Raw genomic sequence first — 27323 nt, 5'->3', positions numbered from 1 at the left:
GAATGATTTTACTTATGATAAATGAATTTACTTAAAATAAAAGCTCCATTAGTTATTTTCATAATTTTTACCAACTTTCATTTCTGTATCTGTGAGTAGTGTGACATCCTTGCTGAGTTAATATAGATCACTCTTTCATTAACCATTTCAGATCAAGAGGACCAAGATCCAGATCTCGATCCATAAGAGGGTTGCGAGTAGGACGTTCAGTTTGTTTACTTTTCTTTTATTTCTTTGATTATTAGTTGTTCCTTTAGAAGGGTCATTCTCATATCCCTATTGGGTATTCAAAATTATTGTGTAAGGAATGTAAACCCTAACACTTTTAATTCACTTCCGTACTTAATTTATAATTTACTTTCTTTTAAGTTTTGGGTTGTTAAAGTTGGTATTAGAGATGCATTCCTCGAAACTATTCCTTACACAAAAATCCTAGAAAACACCAACGAATGAATTATCACTCAACTATTTCTTGTGAAATGCAGGTACAGATAGATGAGGAGAGGATGTAGTAACTGGATAAAAAAAAAGAGAAAATTGGTATGTATGGTAAATTTTAAGTTCTTGTATAGGTGTAGTGTGGCTTTGAATTTGTGATTCTAGGTTGAGAAATCTAGGTTTGGTTTGGTATATAGAGTAGAAAACTAAGATGTAGGGAATAAGCAGGTGTGGATGGTAGGTGAAATCGTGGGAAGAGAGAGAGTGAAGAAGCTGGTGAGTGAGAAAGGTTCACGAGAGAGTGAGGAGATTTTGTGTAAGAGGAGTGGGAGTACATGGAGGAGGCCACGGGAGGAGAGAGTGAGTGAGACCGTGAGAGCGAGGAGTCATGTGTGTGTACGAGCGGGGTTCATAGAGAAAGTCACGGGAGGAGAGAGAAGGAAGAATGCAGGGTGTGAGCGTTCTATGAGAGAGATGAGAGTTTGTGATTGTGTGATTGTGAGTCATGGTACTTTGAGTAGGCTGCGGGAGGAGGAAGAAGGAGGAGTTTGGTGCGTGAGGAAATTTGGGTAAAAGGAGAAGTGCGGTGTGGTTGTGGGGAGAGGTAGGCATGGAATGGGTGGAGTGTGTGTATGCTGGAAATTAGGGAGAAGGAAAGGGAGGCCTGTAGGGCGTGGGTGTAAGGTATCGGGATAGAGGTGCGTTGGTATAGTTGTGTGGTGTGAGGGTGTGAGTTGTATATAGGTTGGTATAACTGCTATAAATTTAGGAATTAGTGAGGGAATATTACCGGCGTGTATGTGTTAAATGTTAGTGTGTGTCCTACGGGGAGACGCGTGTAGGTTCGGTATACAGGTTAAAGGTATAGGAGAGCTTCAGGACAACATAGTGAAGCTAGAACGGGATGGTAGTGTTCTTGAGTTGGTAGCATTAGGGGGACGCTGATATTGGTTGTCGCTACTTAGAAAGAGTAAGTTGATCTCGGATAGTGGTGATGGTCGGGAGACTCTAATGGGCAAGGGGTTGGCTCGCCGATATTGGTGATGGGAGGGAATTGTATCTGTGTGTGTGTATTGAGAGATAGAAGGTTGATTGTTGGTCACCGATATTGGTGACGGGTGAGAACATTTATACGACTGGAGTGACGTCAGAAGACGGTCACACTTGGTATGCAATATAACTAAATTACCGGGGTAAGTTAGTTCTGTGTAGTCCTAGGGTGGTATTAAATTATGGCTTAGGTTGTGTAGAAAGGGTATATATAGAAATACTGGGTTTCCTGTTGTTGCATATGATGCCTGTAACAATAACTAAATTACCAGGGTAAGTTAGTCCTGTGTAGTCCCAGTGTGGTATCAAGGTATAGCTTAGGTTGTGTAGATAGAGTATATATAGAAATACTAGGTTTCCTATTGTTGCATATGATACGTGTAACTTAATTTTTACTGTATTGAGTTATATGTACTCATTCTTTATCATTCACATATGAAGTAGGGATGGAGCCGGAATCGGAGTTGCTGGTTTCCGAGCCTAGCATATAGCGCAACAGAGCAAAGATTTTTTTGTGGGCGGAATAGAGTGTGTAAAAATTAGTAGTAGTATAGATAGTGTCTGCTGGAAGTGTATGAGATTGTATTTCTCTGTGATATATATGTACGGTTGCAAGTTTATCTTGATTTGAAATAATGGATTGCAGAAAGGTTTCTATGTGTGTGATTGATTTGGAATGAGACTTTCGTATTTGGTCATGGAATTATTTAGATTGTGTCGTTAAGAAAAAAAAAAATAGGGCGTTACAGTTGGTATTAGAGCAAACTAAGAATACTACTAATGTGTGTCACTATTCTGCGAGTGGATCAAGGGAGGTGACAAAGAAAGGAGGGGGCCGACCCCGTCGTGAATCTGTTCCGAGGGCGCAGGGCTCATCGGGATCCCCTCGACGAGCACCGGGGTTCCACTAGGTGCCACTCGCCGCATTTTAAGGGCCGCCCTCGTACCACGTCGTGCCCCCTTCCGCACAGCCGAGACCCGCTACTGGTCCATCGGCAACCCATGCGGGGCAGTCCGGCGTGCAACAAGAGGACTTTAATATGCTTTATAGGGTAGTTGAGAGTCTGGCTACTATGATCAGAGATAGAGAACTACGGTCAGAGACAGCATCGATGCCACAACAGGGAATTCATCAAGGTGTAGTGGATACAAACAACATTGAGAAATATCGAAGGCTAAACCCTCCTGCTTTCAATGGGGGTTTTGACCCATTGGTGGCGGAAGATTGGATAAAAGAGACAAAAAAATTATTTGAAGTAATAACCATGACCACGGAACAGAAGGTACAACTGGCTACGTTCATGTTAAGAGGATCCACTAAGCGCTGGTGGAAATTAAAAAGAGGAGCTCTTATCTCCCTAATCACTTGGGAGGTGTTTCTAGAAGCTTTCAATGCAGAGCATTTTCCAGATTTCCTGAGGCAGCAGAAGGAAACAGAGTTTATCGAACTTAGACAAAGAAGATTGTTTGTGGTGAAGTATACTGAGAGATACATGGATTTGGGCCGGTTTGCGCTCGAGGTTATGATGAATGAGGCAAAGAAGGCCCGAAGGTTCGAGAAGGGGTTGCGGTCAGAATTGTATCACCAGGTGGCTATGTTTGCGTTACCTACATATCAGATGGTATTGGAAAAAGCACAGTTGATAGAGGCACTGTATAAGGAACATGTTGAGAATAATAAGGGATCTTCCAGTTATAGACAACCACCACCATCATCCGGCCAAACAGAGAAGAGGCAGAGAATGGCACAAGATTCTGCCTCAAGTCATCAAGTGTCTCTGAGTAAATGATTTGCACGCGGTGCGGTAAGAACCATGGGGATTGGCCATGTATGAGTGGTGGTCGGGGCTGCTATCGGTCCGGGAACACTCAACACTTCGTGCGGGATTCCTCTCTATCGAGAGAGCCTGGTAGACTGTTGGTTCAAAGACGGGTGTTTGCCATAACAGTGCCAGAGGCAGTCGCTACTTCGGAAGTAATACAAGGTATAGTTTACATTTCAAATATTCCTGCTAGAGTACTAGTTGACCCTAGTGCCACACATTCATTTGTATCACCTAGGTTTGCGTTTAGAATAGGGATGGAAGCTCAGGTGTTGGATCAGGTATTAGTAATATCTACGCCAACTAATGGCGCTTTATGTACTGATGTAATATTTAACTCATGTAGAGTAGAAATAGAGGGGAGAAAATTAAAGGTAGATTTAACTTTATTAGAGATTAAAGACTTTGATGTAATATTGGGGATGGATTGGCTGGTGGCACAACATGCGCATATAGACTGTTTCCGTAAGAGGGTAGTGTTTAAGATCCCTAACGAAGAACCTTTTACTGTATGGGAAAAATCAATGAATAAATGAGTTTTGCGTTAAAATAATGTGTTAGAAAGAATATATGCATGAGTTACAACTTTATCTATGTCTTTGATAGGGAACGAGAGTAAGAGGCTTACACTCTAGGAGATACCAGTGGTGAGAGATTTTTCGGACGTGTTTCCGGACGACCTTCTGGGACTGCCACCCAATAGAGAGGTCGAGTTCACCATAGAACTCCAGCCCGGCACCCAGCCAATCTCCAAGGTTCCATATAGGATGGCGAGGTCAGAACTACTAGAGCTAAGTAAATAGTTACAAGAGTTACTGGATAAGAAATTCATTCGGCCGAGTGTGTCACTGTGGAGAGCCTCGGTGTTGTTTGTTAAGAAAAAAGATGGGACTATGAGAATGTGTATTGATTATAGGGAACTGAATCAAGTGACAATAAAGAATAAGTATCCGTTACCAAGGATTGACAACTTGTTTGATCAGTTGCAAGGGGCACAAGTCTTTTCAAAAATAGATCTGCGTTCGGGGTACAACCAGCTACGGGTTAGAGCAAAAGACATTGCTAAGACGGCGTTCCACACTAGGTATGGACATTATGAATTTCTGGTGATGCCTTTTGGGTTAACAAATGCTCCTGCAGTATTTATGGATTTGATGAATCGAGTGTTCAGACCCTTGCTGGATCGTTATGTCATTGTCTTCATAGATGACATATTAATTTATTCAAGGGATTCAGTGGAACATGCAGAACATCTGGCAACTACGCTAGGGATGCTTCAGGATGCCAAATTGTACGCAAAGCTCAGTAAATGTGAGTTCTGGTTGGATCAGATAGCATTTTTGGGCCATATTGTGTCGAAAGATGGGGTATCAGTGGACCCAGCGAAGGTAGAGGTAGTGGTGAAGTGGGAAAGGTCAAAGATTGTAACAGAGATCAGAAGTTTTTTAGGGTTAGCAGGGTATTACCATCAGTTTGTTCAAGGGTTTTCAAGTATCGCGGCACCTCTTACTAGGTTGACGAAAAAGAATATGAAGTTTGAATGGGATGAGAGGTGTGAGAGCAGTTTCCAAGAATTGAAACGCAGATTTACTACCACCCCAATATTGGTCATTCCGTCAGGAGAAGGTGGTTTTGCAGTGTATAGCGACGCATCTCATGTTGGATTGGGTTGTGTATTAATGCAACAAGGGAAGGTTATTGCGTATGAGTCCTGATAATTAAGGGTACACGAAAAGAATTACCCCACCCATGACTTGGAGCTGGCTGCAGTAGTCTATGCCTTAAAACTGTGGCGACATTATTTATATGGGGAAACCTTTGAAATTTATACGGATCATAAGAGTTTACAATATCTGTTCACACAGCGGGAGTTGAATATGCGACAGAGGAGATGGATGAATCTATTGAAAGACTTTGACTGTAGAATCAAGTATCACCCCAGACGGGGAAATGTTGTGGCGGATGCCCTCAATCGTAAGAGTACCAGAGTGCTGGCACATTTGATGGTGTCGGAGTGGTGTTTACGGGAAGCCATGCAACAACTATGTATTCAAGAAGGGGATAATGGAAGGTATGTGGCTAGTTTAAGGGCACAACCTACCTTGGTTCAGAAAATCAGAGAAGGATAGATGGTGGACACCGAGATACAAAGGATATGGGGTGGAACAGGGGACAGTGAGAGATTTTGGGGTGGAAGGTGATGGTGTACTCAGATTTCAAACCAGAATGTGTGTTCCCCGTGATCGTACGATACGAGAAGAAATACTTAGTGAGGCACATGATACCAAATCTGCCATACACTCGGGAAGTACTAAGATGTACAAAAACTTACATAAAAGTTTCTGGTGGAGGGGCATAAAGAGAGATGTGGCCAAGTATGTGTCAAAGTGCTTGATATGCCAGCAAGTGAAAGCGGAACATCAGAGGTCTGAGGGTTTCTTACAGCCTTTACCCATACCCGAGTGGAAATGGGAACATGTCTCCATGAATTTTGTGACCGGGTTGCCAAGGAACCGCAAGAAGCATGAAAGTATTTGGGTGGTAGTTGATCGTCTAACTAAATCTTCCCATTTCTTAGCAATGAAGGTGACTGATTCAGTGGAGCAGTTGGCCAGACTGCCTTTCAATGAGGTAGTAAGGTTACACTGCATTCCCATATCGATTGTTTCCGATCGGGATTCCCGATTCACCTCTAGGTTTTGGAGAAGTTTACAACAGGCGTTGGGTACTAAATTGAGTTTTAGCACAACTTTTCACCCACAAACGGATGGGTAGATGGAGAGGACAATACAGGTATTTACATACAATAATAGTTATCATACTAGCATCGGGATGGCTCTTTATGAAGCTCTGTATGGTAGGCCTTGTAAGTCACCGATGTGTTTGCGGGAAGTAGGGGAGAGACAGTTAATGGGACCGAAAATGGTGGAGGAAACTACGGCTAAAGTGTTGGTAATACGACAGAATTTACGAGCTGCTCAAAGTAGACAAAAGGGATACGCAGACAATCGCAGGAGAGATTTGAGCTTTGAAATAGGGTATTATAGTTCCTGAAAGTATCTCCTATGAAGGGTTTGTTGAGGTTTGGGAAGAAAGGGAAGTTAAGTCCTCGTTTCATAGGGCCATTTGAAATTCTAGAGAAGGTGGGGGTGGAAGGGACCAATTTTTTTTTTTGGGGGGAAGTATATGTAGTAACTGGATAAAAAAAAAGAGAAAATTGGTATGTATGTATATATGTATATATAATGAGAATTTCAAAGGTAAAACGGCATCATTTGGAGAAGAGGGGGAGGAAACGGCGTCGTTTGGAGAATAAAAGGAGGAAACGAGTCGTTTGAAGAAGTGGATGAGGAAACAACGTCGTTTGGAGAAGAGGGAGTGGACGGTTGGGATGAGGTGAGATGGACGGGCAGGATGAGAGGTTGGTGGGGTATAAATAGGAGAAGGGAAAGAAAAAAAAAGGAAGAGGAAAGAAAAGAAAAGAAACAGAGAAGAGAGAGATGGGGGGAAAGAGAAGGTTCAAGAGAGAGAGAGAGGAGCTAGATTGGAGAGAAACGAGAGAGAGATAGAGGAGCCAGATTGGAGAGAAACGAGAAGAGAGAGAGAAGGAAAGAGGATCGTGACGGTGCGAGCCATGGGAGGAAAGAAAATGGAAGATGGGAGCTACAGTAAATTTTAAGTTCTTGTATCGGTGTGGTGTGGCTTTGAATTTATGATTCTAGGTTGAGAAATCTAGGTTTTGTTTGGTATATAGAGCAGAAAACTAAGATGTAGGGAGCAGGCGGGTGTGGATGGTAGGTGAAATCGTGGACGAGTGAAGGATGTTCATGGAGGAGACCGTGGGAAGAGAGAGAGTGAAGAAGTCAGTGAATGAGAGAGGTCCACGAGAGAGTGAGGAGATTCTGTGTAAGAGGAGCGGTTGATTACTGCACCTGTGTTGGCCTTACCGAGTAGGACAAGTGGATATACAGCTTATGGTGATGCCTCCTCCCTGAGGTTGGGTTGTGTCCTGATGCAGTATGGAAAGGTCATAACCTATGGGTCTAGGCAGTTGAAGAGTCGTGAGAAAAACTACCCCACCCATGACTTAGAACTTGCCACAATTATACACGCATTGAAGACTTAGCGTCATTAATTGTATGGGAGACCTTTTAGATCTATACCGAGTATAAGAGCTTAAAACACATATTCACTCAAAAGAATCTCAACATGCGTCAAAGAATATGGATAGAACTCCTTAAGGACTACGATTGCAATATCTTGTATCACCCGGGTAAGGGCAACGTGGTAGCTGGCGCCCTTAGCAGAAAAAGTACAGGTATATTACCTTACCTAATAGTTTCATAATGCAGGGCAATAGGGGCCATACAACAAGTACAACTTCAAGACCTGAAGAAAGTCACATGTTTGACCCACCTGACTATTCAATTTGAGTTGATCCAAAGAATAAAGGAAGCTCAATCCGTCGATTCCACCCTAGCGGCCCTCAAGAAAGATGCAGAACAGGGAGTTAATTTAGAATTTCGAGTCTCTACCGATGGGTTGCTTAGATTTTAGGACAGGATGTGTGTCCCATGTGACAATGAGCTGAAAAGGTACATCATGACAGAAGCCCATAGCTCAAATTTTTCCATGCATTCCAGAAACACTAAGATGTATCAAAGTATGCGACCTCGATTTTGGTGGAACGGGATGAAAAAGAGATGTGGTCAACTTTGTTTCTAAGTGTTTAGTATGTCAGCAAGCCAAGGCAGTAGATCAATGCCCAAGTGGACTACTTCAACCATTACCAATTCTGTAGTGGAAGTGGGAACATATCACAATGCATTTCGTGGATTGGTATTTTTGGCACTCATACCAGACGGGGTATGGGGACGACCCGTTTCACCCTTATACTAGATGAAGTATTGAGGGATGAAATTTTTGGTACTCATACCGGACGGGGTATGGGGACGACCGGTTTATTGAAAAAGTTGAATAAGGGTTCATGCATGTGGGGACATCCCTATGAACCCCCATGCATACCAGTAGGTAGATAAAAAGGAAAGGTTGTTGTTCTTGTTAATTGTACATGAGATTATGAGATTGTTTGTGTCATTGCTTCTATAGGTCAGTTTTAAAAATTTCACTACAGTAAGTGTACAATGGATGATTTTACTTATGGTAAATGAATTTACTTAAAATAAGAGCTCCACTAGTTATTTTCATGATTTTTACCAACCTTCATTTTTGTATTGGTGAGTAGTGTGACATTCCTTCTGAGGTAGTGTAGCTCACTCTTTCATTAACCATTTTAGATCAAGAGGACTAAGATTCAGATCCAGATCCATAAGAGGGTTGCGAGTAGGACATTCAATTTGTTTACTTTTCTTTTATTTCTTTGATTATTAGTTGTTCATTTAGAAGGGTCATTCCCGTAGCCCTATTGGGTATTCAGAATTATTGTGTAAGGAATGTATACCCTAACGCTATTAATTTGCTTCTGCACTTAATTTATAATTTACTTCCTTTCAAGTTCTGGATTGTTACACTGTCCCCATACCCCGTCCGATATGAGGATGAAACGGGCCGTCCCTATACCTCGTCCGGTATGAGTGCCAAAAATGCCAATCCTCGATACCCCGTCCGGTATGAAGCGACATTCACGGTAGGATTCCCTATGTATCCGATCCGTCCACATTCTCCTAGGATATCCAGTAAGGCTACCATTAATTCATTCACTTAACCAATCAATTTTCCATTTATATTTAATTTTTCAGTTTCACAATTTAACCGTAAATTAGTACAAGACAAAAAATACATACATCAAGGAAACATAACTGAATCATTTTACTAATTTCAGTATATTATCATGCATTTAAAGCTGTAAATCAAACAATCGATTAAATAGGACAAACAATAATAAATAGCCAGTTCTAACTCCATTAATAACCTGTAATTAATTCTCGAAGTTTTTTAAATTACACAAATACCGTATTATTAATAATTAAACTTTAATTTCATAACATAGAATAAGGTGAGAGATTCTTATCCGAATTGGTGTCTGAAATACCGAACTTTCATTTGCACCTATTGGCGATATCTGGGTTTTCTGAAATTTTCTACAGAGATTAAAACACGCTTCATGTACCTAAAAATACCGCAAAAAATCCAAAATCGGTGTTAAAAATTTTTTCTAGTAAATTTCAAAATTCCAGCACGGCGGCACCACTGCCCGCAGTGGCGGTTTGCCACGTCTGGCTAGTTTTTGCTAGTTTTGACAGGTTTTATACCCATCCCGGTGAGAAAACACGTTAGAGGGCCTCGGTTTGCCGAAAAAAATAAAAAACAAAAACCTACATGCGGTAGAATTTTTCAGTGTGACAGCTCTGTCGACTTACCTTCGCGGCTGGGCATTTTTCTTCAGTTAATCTGTAGATAACAGAATGGTGAACATATTGGTAGAAAAATCGCACGAAACGGAAAATAAAAAAGGGTTCATCGGAGGCGATTTTGGGTTTAGCCATCGGGTTTTGCCTGTAGTTTATTGCTCATCTGTCATTCCTTTTGCTCTAATTTAGCCATGGGAGTGTTCGAAATCAAATTTCGAGTGGATAGGATAATTTTTACCTTTTTTTGGCAGTCGGAGATGGCTCCGGTACGGCGGGTGGGGGCAGTCGGCTCCATTCTTTAGCGATTGGTTCTTCTTCTCTAGTGAGAGGCTGGTGACTAGGGTTTGGATTCGGTATGCTGCGAGATATTTATACTTGTCTCTCTTAAATCTGGACCGTTCATCGTATTTGATCTCGACCGTTCGATCGCGTTTAAAGAGGAAATGAATATAGACCGTTCATCGTAATTTGATCTCACTCATATGATCGCGTATAAAGAGGGAACAAATTTGGACTGTTCATTGCATTTAATCACGACTGTCTAATTGGCTTCTCGCGTCAGCGTCCCTGCCACGCGGCGTGTCCTGGTTGGCCGGGACTGCTGACCGGACTACTGACGTGGCTACTGATGTGGCACTATTTTTCTAAATTGCGTTTTGACCTCTGATTTTTTATTTTCTTTTCAAAAATACCCCCAGAATCTAAATTTTCACCCCTTTTTTCCAAAATCAATTTCAATTAAATCCCAAAAATAATTTTACCCCATTTTATTATTATTATTTCTATTAAATTAAATTAAATTAAATTAAAACCTTATAAATTAAATATTAAAATTGAATAAGATTAAACAAAATTCCAATAAAAATTAAAATAAAATAAAAATAAAATAAAGGAAAATTTTGGGTGTTACAACTCTTATCCCCTTAAAGAAATTTGATCTCCCAAATTTGCCTCTTACTCTTGGTCGAACAAATGGGGATACTGGGCTCTAAATTCTTATTCTAGCTCCCAAGTAGCCTCCTTGGGCATGTGGTTCTACCACACGACCTTTACAAATGATATTTTCCGGTTGCGGAGTATTCTGCTCTTTAAGTCTATGATACCGACTGGTACTTCTTCATAAGATAAGTCCTCTTGGAGTGAAAGCGGTTCATGAGCCAAGACATGAGAGGGGTCCGGGTTGTACTTACGTAGCATGGATACATAAAACACATTATGGACCTTGGAGAGCTCTGGAGGCAGTATCAATCTGTAGGCGGCAGTACCAATCCTGTCTAAGACTTCATATGGTCCAATAAATCGGGGGTTTAGTTTTCTCCTCCTACCGAACCTACTAATTCTTTTGAAAGGAGTGACCTTAAGGAACACCTTGTCGCCTTGTTCAAACGCTAAATCTCTCATCTGGGTGTCCGCATAACTCTTCTGCCTGCTCTGAGCCGTCTGAATGTTTTTTCTGATTTTAACTATTTTAGACGTGGTCTCCTCCAACTCCAGGCCGAACAATTTTCTGTCGCCCACTTTTTCCCAAAAAATCGGTGATCTGCATGGGCGCACATATAACGCCTCATATGGAGCCATGCCAATGATCGCTTGGTAGCTGTTGTTGTAGACAAATTCTATCAGGGGTAGATGGTCATCCCAATGGCCCCCAAAGTCAAGGACGCAAGCTCGAAGCATATCCTCAAGTGTACGGATTGTCCTTTCTGACTATCCATCAGTTTGAGGATGGAAAGCAGTACTGAGAGACAGCCTTGTTCCTATGGCTTACTGAAAGCTACTCCAAAATCGAGAGGTGAACCTAGGGTCCCTGTCGGATACCACTGTCACTGGAACTCCATGTAATCTGACTATTTCCCGGATATACATTCTTACCAACTTGTCCAAGGGATCTGTAACGGCTTCAGAATTTAAATGAAGATGTATGTATTAAAAATCTTAAATGCGGAAGCGTAATAAAAATTTTGATTAACATCCCTTACACAATAACCAAAAACGTACTCAAAACATGAAAGAATAAGCTAATTAAAAGAGATACTCGAAATAAAAACTATAAATAGAACTATAAAGTCTTTAGGCGTCTAACTCGCCGTCTTCCTGCGGAACGGGCTCGGGAACCCCGTCTTCCTGATCTGAAATGGTTAAGTAAGGAATGAGCTACACTAGCCCAGTAAAGACATCACACTATCTCACTGCCACAGGAGTAAAGGTCGGTAGAAAACAAAAACAACCAATGGAGCATAATTTATAACAAACTCATTTATTAACATAAAAACCTTTACTGTCCACTTACCTCGGTGAGATTCATGAAAATAACATATGAAAACAATAACATTATAACCATCATAAAATCATATCGACTTTGTAACAGAACACATGTCATACTTTTGCACTTCAATAATCAGACAACAAATTTCCTCTTTTACCAGCCTACTAGTATCCATGGGGATCCATAGGAGGTCCCCGCTACACGTGAACCATTAACATTAATAACCTAATTTCAGGGCCGTCTCCATACCCCGTCCAGTATGGTCGCCAAAAATCATAAACCTCAATACCCCGTCCGGTATGAGGGTGAAACAGGCCGTCTCCATATCCCGTCTGATATGCAAGACCACGTTCCTAGTAGGGTTCCCTACGGACCCGGTCCATCCACCATCTCCCAGGATATCTAGTCAGGCTGTCCACATTATCCATTTATCAATTCACATAACCTTTTTCCCCTTTTCCTTGATCTCAATCATCCAATCATACACAAACATGTAAACCAGTCATTGACACCAAATAAGACAACACAGTATCGGGTTCACCATAATACAAACCATAATAAAAGAAACCATGATTCATGCATACGAGACCATAAAATAAATACATCAAATATCATACTGCATTTAATACCAAAAAATAGATCAAATAACAACTGACCAACAATGTATCAGATTCGGGCTCCATTGGCAACCTCAATCAATTATACATATCCATAAAGTCACAAAATACCGTTTAATTATTTATTAAGCTTTAATACCGCGATAGGAAATAGAGTGAGAAATCCTTACTTGTTTCGGAGTCTGAAATTGGCTCTACAGTGCACCTACGGGCTATCCCTAAATTCCTTGAATTTTTCCTGGGAAACTAAAACGCACTACCGGTACTTGCATGTGTCCCAAAAAATCCCAAATCAGACCTAGGGCCCCTTTCAGCCAATATTTGAATTCTGACACGGTGGCTCCGCAGTGCTTCGGCGACGGCGCCGCTGCCTACGGCGGCGATCCGCCTCAGATTGGATGTTTTCGGCTAAATTCAGCCAAACTTGCATTGGTCCCTACGATAAAACAACCCTAGGGCCCTCGGTAGGCCAAAAAATCACGAAAAACCAAGACTTACCGGCGGTGGTGCTCTCGGGTGCAGCGGCTTCTCCGGCGCGAGTCACGTTTTGATGTTTTGCTCCGGTCAACCTGTAGAGAAAAGGACGGTGATCACAGTGATATAAAAATTGCATCAAACGGAGACTGGGAAGGGCCTCATCGGAGGCCAAAATAGAGGGAAGCCACGGCGGCGCTGCTGGACTTCGGCAGGATTTTTTGGCTGATTGGCCAGTGGTTTGGCTCCGGTTTGGCCATAGGCGGATTCAGCATAGAAAAATGAGCCAAGGGGAGAAAATTTTCATCAATTGGCGGTCGAAAAATTCTCCGATGCGGCGGCGGGTGGCGGCGACCGGCTCCTCTGGCATCTGGTTCTTCTTCTCCGGCGAGGCACCAGCGGCTAGGGTTTGTGGTCGGGTGTGGGTGGGGTTATATATAGCATTCCCCTTTCAATCTCAACCGTCCATCAAGTTTTAATCTAGACCATCTGATCGCGATTTATTTGGGATTAAATCTAGGCCCCCATTGCGATGCGATCTGGGCCGTCCGTGCCTGATTGAATCTTGACCATCCGTACGCGTGAGATCTGGGCCGTCCGTGCTCACGGGAACGGATCTGGGCCGTCCGATCGCGTGCACGTAGATCACCCACGTGGCCTGTCCCGTGTTAGTGTTCATTGTCACGCAGCGTGTTCTGGTTAGCCGGGGCTGCTGACGTGGCATAACTTTTCCAAGTTGCATTTTGACCCCCGGTTTTTTATTTTCTTTTCAAAAACACCCACAGAATCCAAATTTTCACCCCTTTTTCCCAAAATTAATTTCAATTAAATCCAAAAAAATAATTTTACCCTATTTTATCATTATTTTTATTTTTATTTTCATTAAATTAAATTAAATTAAATTAAATTGAATTAAAATCATATAAATTAAATATATAAAAATTTAAACTAAAATTCAAATACAAAAATAAAAATAATAATTTGGGTGTTACAGGATCGGTCATCCTGATGGCTAGGAAGTGAAAAGACTTGGTAAGCCGGTCAACAAGTACCCAGATGGCGTCATGTCTTGAACGTGCCTTGGGTAATCCCGTTACGAAGTCCATGGCGATATGTTCCCACTTCCACTCCAGGATCGGTAAGGGCTGAAGTAACCCGCCTGGGCGTTGATGCTCTGCCTTGACCTGCTGACATACCAAGCATTTAGATACAAAGTCAGCTATGTCCCTCTTCATCCCATTCCACCAAAACCAGGGTCGCATACTTTGGTACATTTTGGTGCTTCTGGGATGCATGGCAAACTTGGAGCTATAGGACTCTGTCATGATGTCTCTCTTTAACTCACTGTCGTCTGAGACACACACTCTGTCCTGAAACCGGAGTGATAGGGTAGAGACTCGAAATTCTAAGCTCACTCCCTATTCTGCATCATTCTTGCGGGCTACTAGGGCGAGATCGACTGACTGGGCTTCCCTTATTCTCTGTATTAACCTGGACTGGACGGTCAGACGACCCAAACATGCGACTCTCTTCAGGTCCTAAAGCCAAACCTGTTGTGTGGCCCCAATTTGCCTACGTTCTAAAACCATTAAATGGGTTAAGATACCTGCACTTTTCCTGCTGAGGGCATCTACCACCACGTTGCCCTTACCCGAATGATACAAGATATCACAATCATAGTCTTTAAGGAGTTCCATCCACCTTCTCTGACGCATGTTGAGATCTTTTTGAGTGAATATGTGCTTCAGACTCTTATGATCGGTATAGATCTGAAAGGTCTCTCCGTATAAATAATGGCGCCAAGTTTTCAAGGCGTGTATGATTGTGGCAAGTTCTAAGTCAAGGGTGGGGTAATTCTTCTCATGATTCTTTAACTGTCTGGACCCATAAACTATGACCTTCCCATGCTGCATCAGGACACAACCCAGACCTAAATAGGAGGCATCACTATAAACTGTATACCCCCCGATTCACTTGGTAAAGCCAGTACAGGTGCAGTGGTCAGCCGCTCCTTTAATTCTGAAAAACTTCTCTCATAGTCCTCATTCCACTCAAACTTGGCATTCTTCTTTATGAGCCGGGTTAGGGGAGTCGCTAGACTAGAGAATCTTTTGACGAACCTACAGTAATAACTTGCCATTCGCAGAAAGCTATGGATCTCCTTAACTGATGTCAACTTTTCTCAGCCAAGTACCGCTTCAACCTTTTCAAGATTTACTGATACTCCTTCCTTTGATATGATGTGTCCTAGGAAGGCAGTCTGCTCAAGGCAGAATCCACACTTACTCAACTTTGCATATAGCTTCTTCTTTCTGAGGACCTGCAAAACTTGGGCTAGATGGTGAGCATGCTCTTCTCTGCTTTTCGAGTATACCAAGATGTCATCGATGAACACAATAACAAATTGATCCAAGAATTCTCTGAAGACCCTGTTCATCAAGTCCATAAAGATGGTCAGGGCATTGGTTAGCCCAAATGACATGACCAGGAACTCATAGTGTCCGTACCTGGTTCGAAAGGCTGTTTTGGGGATGTCTTCTGTTCTTATTTTCACCTGATGGTAACCTGATCGCAAGTCTATTTTGGAGAAGACCTGCGCACCCTGCAACTGATCGAAGAGGTCGTCAATTCTAGGAAGGGGATATTTGTTCTTGATTGTGACCTTGTTCAATCCTCTGTAATCAATACACAGTCTCAACGTTCCATCTCCCTTTCTGGCAAACGTAACTCCGGCACCCCAATGAGACACACTGTGTTTAATAAAACCACTGTCTTGCAATTCAGTGATCTGTTTCCTCAGCTCTTCCATCTCAACGCGGCTCATGCGGTAAGGAGCAACCGAAATGGGTTAGGTGCCTGGTTGTAGGTCTATAGTGAACTCAACTTCCCTGTCCACTGGCAGTCCGAGCAGTTCGTCCAAAAACACATCTGGAAAGTCTCGAACTACCGGAATCTCTTGGATACAAATTTCCTTGTTGGGCTTGCCTAGTTAGAGAAAATAGCAAGGTTAAAGTACTTAAAAATTAAGGAAACTTGCCATTAAGGAATAAGTATCAAATGATTTTATTAATTTGTAAATGGCTCCTCATTAGGAGGATTAAATACAACTTCTTGTTAAAGCAATCTATGGTGGCGTGATTCGTCGCTAGCCAATCCATCCCTAAAATTACATCAAAATCTCTCATGTCTAACCCTATTAGGTCTACACTCAGTTTCTTATTTGCTATCTCCACGGCACAAGCTGTAACGGCCCCGGAAATATTAAAATGAAATGAGTATTTAAATATATCAAATGCGAAAGCGAGATCAAAATTTCAGTTAACATCCCTTACACGAAAACCAAAGACGTACTTAAAATATAAAAGATTAAACTTCCTAAAGGAGAAACTTGAAAGTAAAAACTACGAATGTGACTATGGAGTCCTTAGGCGTCCCCTTCGTCGTCCTCCTGTGGAAGCGGCTCGGGAACGATGTCCTCTTGATATGAAATGATTAAATAAGGAATGAGCTACACTAGCCCAGTAAAGACATCACGATATCTCACCGTCACGGAGGTAAAGGTGAGTAGAAAATACAAAAAGACCGATGGAGCATAAATTTACAATAAACTCATTTATCAGTAATAAAACCCTTTACCATCCACTTACCTCGGTGGAATTTATGAAACAATATAAGAAAACAATAACATTATCATAATCATGGAATAATATAAGCTGTAAAACATAACACTTATCACGCCTCTTGTAATTCAATCATTATACAACATATCTTTTTCTCATTTACCAGCCTACTAGTATCCGTGGGGGTCCATAGGAGTCCCGCCACCCGTTAACCTTTAACATTCATAATCAATTTCCAGGGCCCTCCCCATACCCCGTCTGGTATGGGCGCCAAAACCATAAACCTCAATACCCCGTCCGGTATGAGGGTGAAACGGGCCGTCCCCATACCCCGTCCGGTATGGGCGCCAAAACCATAAGATCTCCATACCCCGTCCGGCATGTGAGACCACAATCCCGGTAGGGTTCCCTACGGACCCGGTCCGTCCACCATCTCCCAGGATATCTAGTCAGGCTGACCCCATTACACAATTATCAATTTATACAATCTTCCATTCTTCTTTCCCTCAATCAGCATCGTCAATTCACATTTAAACAAGCAAATCGTAATTCATGCCAAACAGACAACATACAGTATCAGTTTTTCAGTCATTCAACCCATAATTAATAAAAACGTAGTATATGCACACAAATCTGTAAAATGAACACATCAAACCTCATTTTGCATTTAAAGCTGTAAACAGGCCAAATAACAGTAAATCACCAATCACACTAGACTCGGGCTCCATTAGCCACCTTAAGCAATTTCACACATTCGTTAATTCAAGAAATACCGTTTTATCATTTTGAACTTTAATACCGTGATAGGAAATAGGGTGAGGGGTCCTTACTCGTTTCGGGGTCCGAACACGGCTTCACAGTACGCTTGCAAGCTGTCCCTAATTTTCCCTGAATTTTTCTCGGAGAACTGAAACGCACTACTGGTACCTGCACGTGTTCCAAAAAAAATCCCAAATTAGGCCTAGGGCCCCTTTCGGCCCAAATCGCAACTCCGGCATGGCGGCTCCGCCGTGCTCTGGCGACGGAACTTACGAGCATATTCCGACACCGTCATGTTTCACTGGACCAGCTGAACAAACTTCGTCTCTTTTAAATGTCGGATGTGCTCGGGGAGGTACTCCGCACGAAAGGCTGCTAAGAACTACTCCCAAGTGACTGGCGTAGGCAGGGTGGTCTGCTTGAGCTCCCACCAATGATCTACTTCCCCCACCAGCATGTAGGAAGCAAGAGTAACCCTCTGCTCAGGAACCACTCCTAAGGTCTTGAAAGCCTTTTCTGTCTTCGCCAACTAGTACTGGGCATCTTCTAAAGAGGACTCCCCGTAAAAGTGGAAGAGTTTAGTCTCTTGTACCTCTTTACGTAGCCTGGGTCAATCAGGGAAGGAGTTGGATCCCGTGGAAGAGGGATTGGGCCGGGCTGAGGATAGACTGGGGGGCCCTGTGGTGGCACCTGCTGATATAGTGGGGGCACTGGATCATACTGTGGCAGTGCCGGGCAATACTGTGGCTGAGGCACCGGATTATACTACGACGGTGGTGTCAGGTGGTACTGTGGAGGAGCAGGCTCTTGCTGAGGTGGCTCGGGATTCGCTCGCTGCAGCGGTGGCTCAAATTGTGGTAGTGGGGGAGGGTCGGGAAATTCCCTTCTCTCCTCTCGACCTTGTTGAGCAGCAATGATCCTTTCGAGCATCTCAAATATTCTGTCAACATTTTTCGAAGCGAATCATCCCGAGCTGCTCGGTCTAGTGGGGTCTCCCTCTCCTCATCTCTCTGCACCTGTATTTCACAAGGAAGAGTTGAGTAATAATTCTCAGTTTGGTATTCCTCTAAGTATTATTGTGTAAGGGATGGGTCCGAGGAACGCGGCTCTGATACCAACTGTAACTGCCTCGGAAATTAAAAGAAAATGTATATATTTATTCTAAGTGCGGAAGCGAAATAAAATAGATTATGATTAACATCCCTTACACAATTACCAAAACGAATTAAACATATGAAACAATAAACTAACTTAAAGGAAATACTATGAATGAATGCTATAAGGAAAGCTAATAAATTCTTAGGCTTCTACTCGTCGTCTTCCTACAGAACGGGCTCGGGAACCAAGTCCTCCTGATCTAAAATGGTTAAGTAAGGAATGAGCTACACTAGCCCAGTAAAGATATCACACTATCTCACTGTCACAGAAGTAAAGGTTGGTAGAAAACAAAAACAACCAAGGGAGTATAATTTATAACAATCTCATTTATCAATAATAAAAACCTTTACTGTCCACTTACCTCAGTGAGATTCATGAAAACAACTTATGAGAAACAATAATATCATAAACATCATAAGATCATGCACACTCTGTAACATAACACATATCATACTTTTGTATTTCAATCATCAGGCGAACAAATTTCCTCTTTTATCAGCCTACTAATATCCATGGGGATCCATAGGGGGTCCCTGCTATAGGTGAACCATTCACATTAATTCCAGGGCCGTCCCCATACCTCGTCCGGTATGAGCGCCAAAACATTTAAAGTCTCCATACCCCGTCCGATATGAGAGACCACGTTCCCGGTAGGGTTTCCTATGGACCCGGTCCGTCCACCATCTCCCAGGATATCTAGTTAGGCTGTTGACATTATCCATTTATCAATTCACATACCTTTTTCCATTTTTTTTCTTAATCTCAATTATTCAATCAAACATAAACACGTAAACCAGTAATGGACACCAAATAAGGCAACACAACATCGGGTTCACAATAATTCAAACCATAATAAATGAAACCGTGATTCATGCATACGAAACTATAGAATAAACACATCAGGTACCATACTGCATTCAAAACTGTAAAATAAATCAAACAACACCTAACCGAAAAATACATCAGATTCGAGCTCCATTAGCAATCTTAATTAATTATACATATCTATTAATTCACAACATACCATTTTATCATTTATTAAGCTTTAATGTCGTAATAGGAAATAGGGTGAGATATTCTTACTTGTTTTAGAGTCTGAAATCGGGTTCTCACTGCGCCTACAGGCAGTCGCTAGATTCCTTGAATTTTTCTCCGGAAACTGAAACACACTTTTGGTACCTGCACATGTCCCCAAAAAAACCCCAAATCAGACCCAGGGCCCTTTCGACCAATTTTAGAATTTCGGCACGGTGGCTCCGCCGTGCTCTGGCGACGGCACCGCCGCCCACGGTGGCGATCCGCCTAGGGTTGGCAATTTTTGGCCGTTTCCGGCTGCATTCGACTAAACCTGCATTTCTCCCTATGATAAAACACCCCTAGGACCCTCGGTGGGCCAAAAAATTCCAGAAAATCGAGACTTACCGGCGGCGAAGCTCTCAGGTGCGGCGGCTTCTCCGACGCGAGTTGCGATTTGGTGTTTTGCTCCAGTCAACCTGTAGAGAAAAGGATGGTGGTCACAGTAGTATAAAAATTACATCGAACGGGAACCGGGAAGGGCCTCATCGAAGGCAAAAGTCGAGGAAACTCGCGGCGGCGCCGCTGGACTTTGACGGTGTTTTTATGCCAATTGGCCAGTGGTTTGGCTCTGATTTGGCCACAGGGAGGTTCAGAGTCGAAAAATGAGCCAATGGGAGAAATTTTACCTCGTTTGGCTGCCGAAAAATCCTCTGGCGCGGCAGCGGGTGGCTACGGCTGGTTCCTCCGGTGGCTGGGTCGTCTTCTCCGGCGAGGGTTCTGGCGGCTAGGGTTTGGGGTTGGGTGTGGATGTGATTATTTATAACCTTCCCCTTTTAATCTGAGCCGTCCATCATGATTTAATCTGGACCGTCCGATCGCGATTAAATTGGAAATGAATCTGGACCGTCCATCGCGATGCGATTTAGGCTGTCCGTGTGTGATCAAATCTGGGCCATCTGCACGCGTGAGATCTGGGCCGTCCATGCGCACTTTTGATCTGGGTCATCTGTGTGCGCAGGAACGGATCTGTGCCATCCGATCGCGCGCACGCGGATCGCCTATGTGGCTTCCCGCGTCAGCGTCCCTGCCACGCGGCATGTCCTGGTTGGCCGGGGCTGCTAACGTTGTTGTTGACGTGGCACTATTTTTATAAATTGCGTTTTGACCTCCGATTTTTAATTTTCTTTTCAAAAACACCTCCATAATCCAAATTTTCACCCCTTTTTTCCAAAATCAATTTCAATTAAATCCCAAAAATAATTTTACCCCATTTTATTATTATTATTATTTTTATTTCTATTAAATTAAATTAAAACCTTATAAATTAAATATTAAAATTGAATAAGATTAAACAAAATTCCAATAAAAATTAAAATAAAATAAAAAAAATAAAATTAAATAAAATAAAGGAAAATTTTGGGTGTTACATTTTTCGTGTTATCAAAGAGTTAAACAATGAAAATAGATGGCGAGTGCCTGATCGAATTTATCGAGTTAAAGTCACTGAACGAGTAAGTCGCCAATCCCTAAAACAGACTATGTAATGTACTTTATCTACTGGGTTACAGGGGGGCATTTTACCTGAGGAATATATCGTATCAATCTACCCTTGTGTGATTCTTGTTTGTGATTCCTGTTGAAGCACATATTGGGGGAGGTGGGAGGGGCAGGGCGAACGATCTCAAAGCGGATTCCCCATTCACTAGATAGAGAAAGAGAAAATCGCCAAGATTTTGGCAGTGTATTTTTTAATAGAAAATAAAAAAACAAAAAGATAAAACTGTTCCAATCATCTACCTCTGAACAGCCGAAAGAAAAAAAATATGCAAGTTCATTAATTGAATCTCTATTTCTAAACAATGTTGATTTAAAAAAAAACGTAACTCTCTCATTTTTTGTCCAAAAATTATTAAAAAATATCAAATTAAAGCTTTTAATCTCTACCTTCATATAAGACAAATATTGCATATATTTGAGTAATAAAACTCAAAAGTATTAAATATAAAAAACTGCTATTACTCAAACATTCAATAAAAATACAACTTAGAAAAAAAATTAAACATGTAATTAACCAAAATGCTCTGATATGTGTATTAAAAAATATGTGTATTAAAAAAATTAACCATATAATTAACGGCCCCAGAAATTTAGAATGAAATATGTGTATTAAAAATGTCAAATGCGGAAGTGTAATAAAAATTTTGATTAACATCCCTTACACTAAAACCAAAAACGTGCTCAAAATATAAAAGAACAAACTAACTAAAAGAGATACTCGAAAATAAGAACTATAAATATAACTACAAAGTCTTTAGGCGTCCCCTTCGCCGTCTTCCTGCGGAACGGGCTCGGGAACAACGTCTTCCTGATCTGAAATAGTTAAATAAGGAATGAGCTACACCAGCCCAGTAAAGACATCACACTATCTCACCGCCACGGAAGTAAAGGTGGGTAGAAAACACAAAAAGACCAATGGAGCATAATTTATAATAAACTCGTTTATTAACCTAAAAACCTTTACTGTCCACTTACCTCGATGAGGTCCATAAAACAACATATGAAAGCAATAACATTATCATCATCATGAAATCATATGAACTGTATAACAAAATACTTACCATGCCCTTGCGTTTCAATCATTAAACAACAAATTTTCCTCATTTACCAGCCTACTAGTATCCATGGGGATCCATAGGGGTCCCGCTACCCGTGAACCCTTAACATTTATAACCTGATTCCAGAGCCGTCCCCATACCCCGTCTGGTATGGGCACCAAAACCATGAACCTCAATACCCCGTCCGGTATGAGGGTGAAACGGGCCGTCCCCAGACCCCGTCCGGTATGGGCGCCAAAACACATAAGATCTCCATACTCCGTCCGGTATGAGAGACCACGTTCCCGGTAGGGTTCCCTACGGACCCGGTCCGTCCACCATCTTCCAGGATATCTAGTCAGGCTGTCCACATTATTCACTATCAATTCACATAACCTTTTTGACCTTTTTCTTGATTTCAATCAACCAAACACACACAACATGTAAACCAGTAATGGACACCAAACAAGACAACACAGTATCGGGTTAAGCATAATACCGACCATAATAAGGAAACCATGATTCATGCATATGGGACCATAATATAATTACATCAAACATCATACTGCATTTAATACTGAAAATTAAATCAAACAATAATAGACCAACACAGTATCAGACTCGGGCTCCATTGGCAACCTAAATCAATTATACATCTATAAAGTCACACAGTACAGTTTAATTATTTATTTAGCTTTAATACCGTGATAGGAAATAGGGTGAGGGGTCCTTATTTGTTTCGGGGTCTGAATACGGCTCTACAGTGCGCCTACAGGCTGTCCCTAATTTTCCCTGAATTTTTTCTGGGGAACTGAAACGCACTACTGGTACCTGTACGTGTCCCAAAAAATCCCAAATTAGACCTAGGGCCCCTTTCGGCCAATATCGCAATTCCGGCACGGCGGCTCCGCCGTGCTCCGGCGACGGCACCGCCACTTGCGACGGTGATTCACCTCGGGTTGGCCGTTTTCGGCCGAATTCGGCCACGCTTGCATCGGTCCCCGTGATAGAACAACCCTAGGGCCCTCGGTGGGCTGAAAAATCATGAAAAACTGAAAATTACTGGCGGCGGTGCTCTCGGGTGCGGCGGCTCCTCCGGCGTGAGTCGCGTTTTGATGTTTGGCTTTAATCAACCTGTAGGGAAAAGAACGGTGATCACAGTGGTATAAAATTTGCATCAAACGGAGGCCGGGAAGGGCCTCATAGGAGGCAAAAATTGAGGATGGGCGCGGCGGCGCCGCTGGGTTTCGACTGGGTTTTTCGGCCGTTTGGCCGGTGATTTGGCTCCGGTTTGGCCATAGGCGGACTCAGCGTCGAAAAATGAGCAAGGGGGAGAAAAATTACCTTGATCGGCGGTCGGAAACTTCCCCGGTGCAGCGGCGGGTTGCGGCAGCTGGCTCCTCCGGCGTCTGGTTCTTCTTCTCCGGCGAGCACTGGCAGCTAAGGTTTCTTTGGTCAGGTGTGGGTGGGGGTATTTATACCCTTTGCCTTTTAATCCTGACCGTCCATCAAGATTGAATCTGGACCGTCCGATCGCGATTTAATTGGGATTAAATATGGGTCGTTCATCGCGATGCAATCTGGGCCGTCCGTGCCTGATTGAATCTGGGCCGTCTGTGTGCGTGGATTTGGGCCGTCCGTGCGGACGTTTGATCTGGGCCGTCCGTGTGCACAGGAACAGATCTGGGCCGTCCGATCGCGTGCACGCGGATCGCCCACGTGACTCGTTCCCTGGTCAGCGTTGCCTTGCCACGCGGCGCATTCTGGTTGGCCGGGGCTGCTGACCGGGCCGCTGACGTGGCTACTGACGTGGTGCTGATGTGGCACAACTTTTCTAAATTGAGTTTTTAACCCTGGTTTCCGATTTTCTTTTCAAAAATACCCCCAGAATCTAAATTTTCACCCCTTTTTCCAAAAATCAATTTCAATTAAGTCCAAATAATATTTTCACCCAATTTTATCATTTTTATTATTTATATTTTCATTAAATTAATTTAAACTAAGTTAAAATAAAAAAAATCAAATAAATAAATAAATAAAAGAATAAAAATAAATAAATAAAATTTTTATTTATTTATTTGGGTGTTACAACTCTCTCCCCCTTAAAGAAATTTGGTCCCCCAAATTTGCCTCTTACTCTTGGTCGAACAAATGGGGATACTGGGTTCTAAATTCTGATTCTAGCTCCCAAGTAGCCTCCCTGGCCGTGTGGTTCTGCCACACGACCTTTACAAATGATATTTTTCGGTTGCGAAGTATTCTGCTCTTTCGATCCGTGATACCGACCTGCACTTCTTCGCAAGACAAGTTCTCTTGGAGTGGAAGCGGTTCATGAGCCAAAACATGAGAAGGGTCCGGGTTGTACTTACATAGCATGGATACGTGGAACACGTTGTGGACTCTGGAGAGCTCTAGAGGCAGTGCTAGTCTGTAGGCAGCAGTACCAATCCTGTCTAAGATTTCGAAGGGTCCAATATACCAGGGGTTTAATTTTTCCCTCCTGCCGAACCTACTAATTGCCTTGAAGGGAGTGACCTTAAGAAACACCCGGTCGCCTTTCTCAAGCGCTAGGTCTCTCCTTCAGGTATCTGCATAACTCTTCTGCCTACTCTGAGCTGTCTGAATGTTCTTCTTGATTTTAACTATCTTGGACGTGGTCTCCTCTACCAACTCCGGGCCGAACAATCTTCTATCGCTCACCTCCTCCCAGCAAATCGGTGATCTGCACGGGCGCCCATATAACGCCTCATATGGAGCCATGCCGATACTTGCTTGGTAGCTGTTGTTGTAGGCAAACTCTATCAGGGGCAGATGGTCGTCCCAATGGCCCCCGGAGTCAAGGACACAAGCTCGGAGCATATCCTCAAGCGTACGAATTGTCCTCTCTGATTGTCCATCAGTCTGGGGATGGAAAGCAGTACCAAGAGATAGCTTTGTTCCCATAGCTTGCTGGAAGCTGCTCCAAAACCGAGAAGTGAACCTGGGATCAATGTCGGACACTACTGTCACTGGAACCCCATGCAATCTGACTATCTCTCGGATATACATCCTTGCCAACTTGTCCAATGAATCGGTCATCCTGATGGCTAGGAAGTGGGAAGACTTGGTAAGTCGGTCAACGATTACCCATATGGCATCGTGTCCTGAACGTGCCTTGGGTAGCCCCGATACGAAGTCCATGGTGATATGTTCCCACTTCCACTCCGGGATCGGTAAAGGCTGAAGTAACCCACCTGGGCGCTGATGCTCTGCCTTGACCTGCTGACATACTAAACATTTAGATACAAAGTCGGCTATGTCTCTCTTCATCCCATGCCACCAAAACTGGGGTCGCATGCTCTGGTACATTTTGGTGCTTCCTGGATGCATGGCAAACTTCGAGCTATGGGACTCCGTCATGATGTTCCTTTTTAACTCACTGTCATCTGGGACACACACCATGTCTTGGAAACGAAGTAGTCCATCGGCAGATGTTCGGAATTCTGAGCTCCCTCCTTATTCTGCATCCTTCTTGCGGGCTACCAAGGCGGGCTCAACTGTCTGGGCTTCCCTTATTCTCTGAATTAACTCGGGCTGGACTGTCAGGCGGCCCAAACATGTGACTCTCTTCAGATCATGAAGTCGAACCTGTTGTGTGGCCCCAATTGGTCTGCATTCTGAAACCATCAAATGGGCTAAGATACCTGCACTTTTCCTGCTGAGGACATCTGCTACCACGTTGCCCTTACCCGGATGGTATAAGATGTCACAATCATCGTCCTTAAGGAGTTCCATCCACCTTCTCTGACGCATGTTGAGATCCTTCTGAGTGAATATGTGTTTCAGACTCTTGTGATCGGTATAGATCTGAAAGGTCTCTCCGTACAAATAATGACGCTAGGTTTTCAAGGCATGAATGATTGCGGCAAGTTCCAAGTCATGGGTGGGATAGTTCTTCTCATGATTCTTTAATTGTTTGGACCCGTATGCTATAACCTTTCCATGTTGCATCAGGACACAACCTAGGCCCAGATAGGAGGCATCACTGTAAACTGTATATCCTCCCGATCCACTCGGTAAGGCTAGCACAGGTGCACTGGTCAGCCGCTTCTTTAATTCTGAAAAACTTCTTTCGCAGTCTTCATTCCATTCAAACTTGGCATTCTTCTTGGTGAGTCGGGTTAGAGGTGCTGCTAGACTAGAGAATCCTTCAACGAACCTGCGGTAATAACCTGCCATTCCCAGGAAGCTACGGATTTCTTTAACTGATGTCAGCTTCTCCCAACCAAGCACTGCTTCAACCTTTTCAGGATTCACTGATACCCCTTCCTTCGATATGACGTGTCCTAGGAAAGCAGTCTGCTCAAGCCAGAATCCACACTTACTCAACTTCGCATATAGCCTCTTGTTTCTAAGGACCTGCAAAACTTGGGCCAGATGGTGAGCATGTTCTTCTCTGCTTTTTGAGTAGACTAAGATATCATCAATGAACACGATGACAAATTGATCCAGGAACTCTCTGAAGACCCTGTTCATCAGATCCATAAAGATTGCCGGGGCATTGGTTAGCCCGAATGGCATGACCAGGAACTCATAGTGTCCGTACCTAGTCCGGAAGGCCGTCTTGGGGATGTCTTCTGCTCTTATCTTCACCTGGTGGTAACCTGATCGTAGGTCTATTTTAGAGAAGACTTGTGCACCCTGCAGCTGATCAAAGAGGTCATCAATTCGGGGAAGGGGATACTTATTTTTTATCGTGACCTTGTTCAATCCTCTGTAATCAATGCACAGTCTCAACGTTCCATCTCCCTTCCTTGTAAAAGTGACTCCGGCACCCCAAGGGGACACACTGTGTCTAATAAAACCACTGTCTTGCAATTCAGTGATCTGTTTCCTCAGTTCTTCCATCTCAATGCGGCTCATGCAGTAAGGAGCAACCCGAAATGGGCTGGGTACCTGGCTGTAGGTCTATAGTGAACTCGACTTCTCTGTCCACTGGCAGACCGGGCAGTTCGTTCGAAAACACATCTGGGAAGTCTCGGACTATAGGAATCTCTCGAATACAAATTTCCTTCTTGGGTTTACCTAGTCAGAGAAAACAAAAAGATTAAAGTACTGGAAGTTAAGGAAACTTGCCATCAAGGAATACGTACTGAA

General features: G+C 43.0%; 2 protein-coding genes across 2 annotated transcripts; both read left to right on the top strand.

The window, feature by feature from the left end:
• Positions 1-2561: 2561 nt before the first annotated feature.
• Positions 2562-3278, top strand: LOC110824979 (uncharacterized). Its single transcript, XM_022055486.2, has one exon. It carries the CDS (start codon positions 2562-2564, stop codon positions 3276-3278), a length of 717 nt encoding a protein of 238 aa, XP_021911178.2.
• Positions 3275-3847, top strand: LOC148266262 (uncharacterized). The gene has a single exon (XM_088219063.1). The coding sequence runs from the start codon at positions 3275-3277 to the stop codon at positions 3845-3847; it is 573 nt and encodes a 190-aa protein (XP_088075189.1).
• The last annotated feature ends 23476 nt before the right edge of the window (positions 3848-27323 follow it).

This window comes from Carica papaya, chromosome 4, assembly GCF_054855325.1.
Source record: "Carica papaya isolate Zhongbai chromosome 4, ASM5485532v1, whole genome shotgun sequence".
NCBI lineage: Eukaryota > Viridiplantae > Streptophyta > Magnoliopsida > Brassicales > Caricaceae > Carica > Carica papaya.
The sequence above is the reverse complement of the archived record's forward strand: the minus strand, read 5'-3'. Positions and strand labels throughout refer to the sequence as shown.

Coding starts and splice junctions, on each gene's coding strand:
- LOC148266262 (XM_088219063.1), top strand. CDS start 3,275: ATGATTTGCACGCGGTGCGGTAAGAACCATGGGGATTGGCCATGTATG.
- LOC110824979 (XM_022055486.2), top strand. CDS start 2,562: ATGATCAGAGATAGAGAACTACGGTCAGAGACAGCATCGATGCCACAA.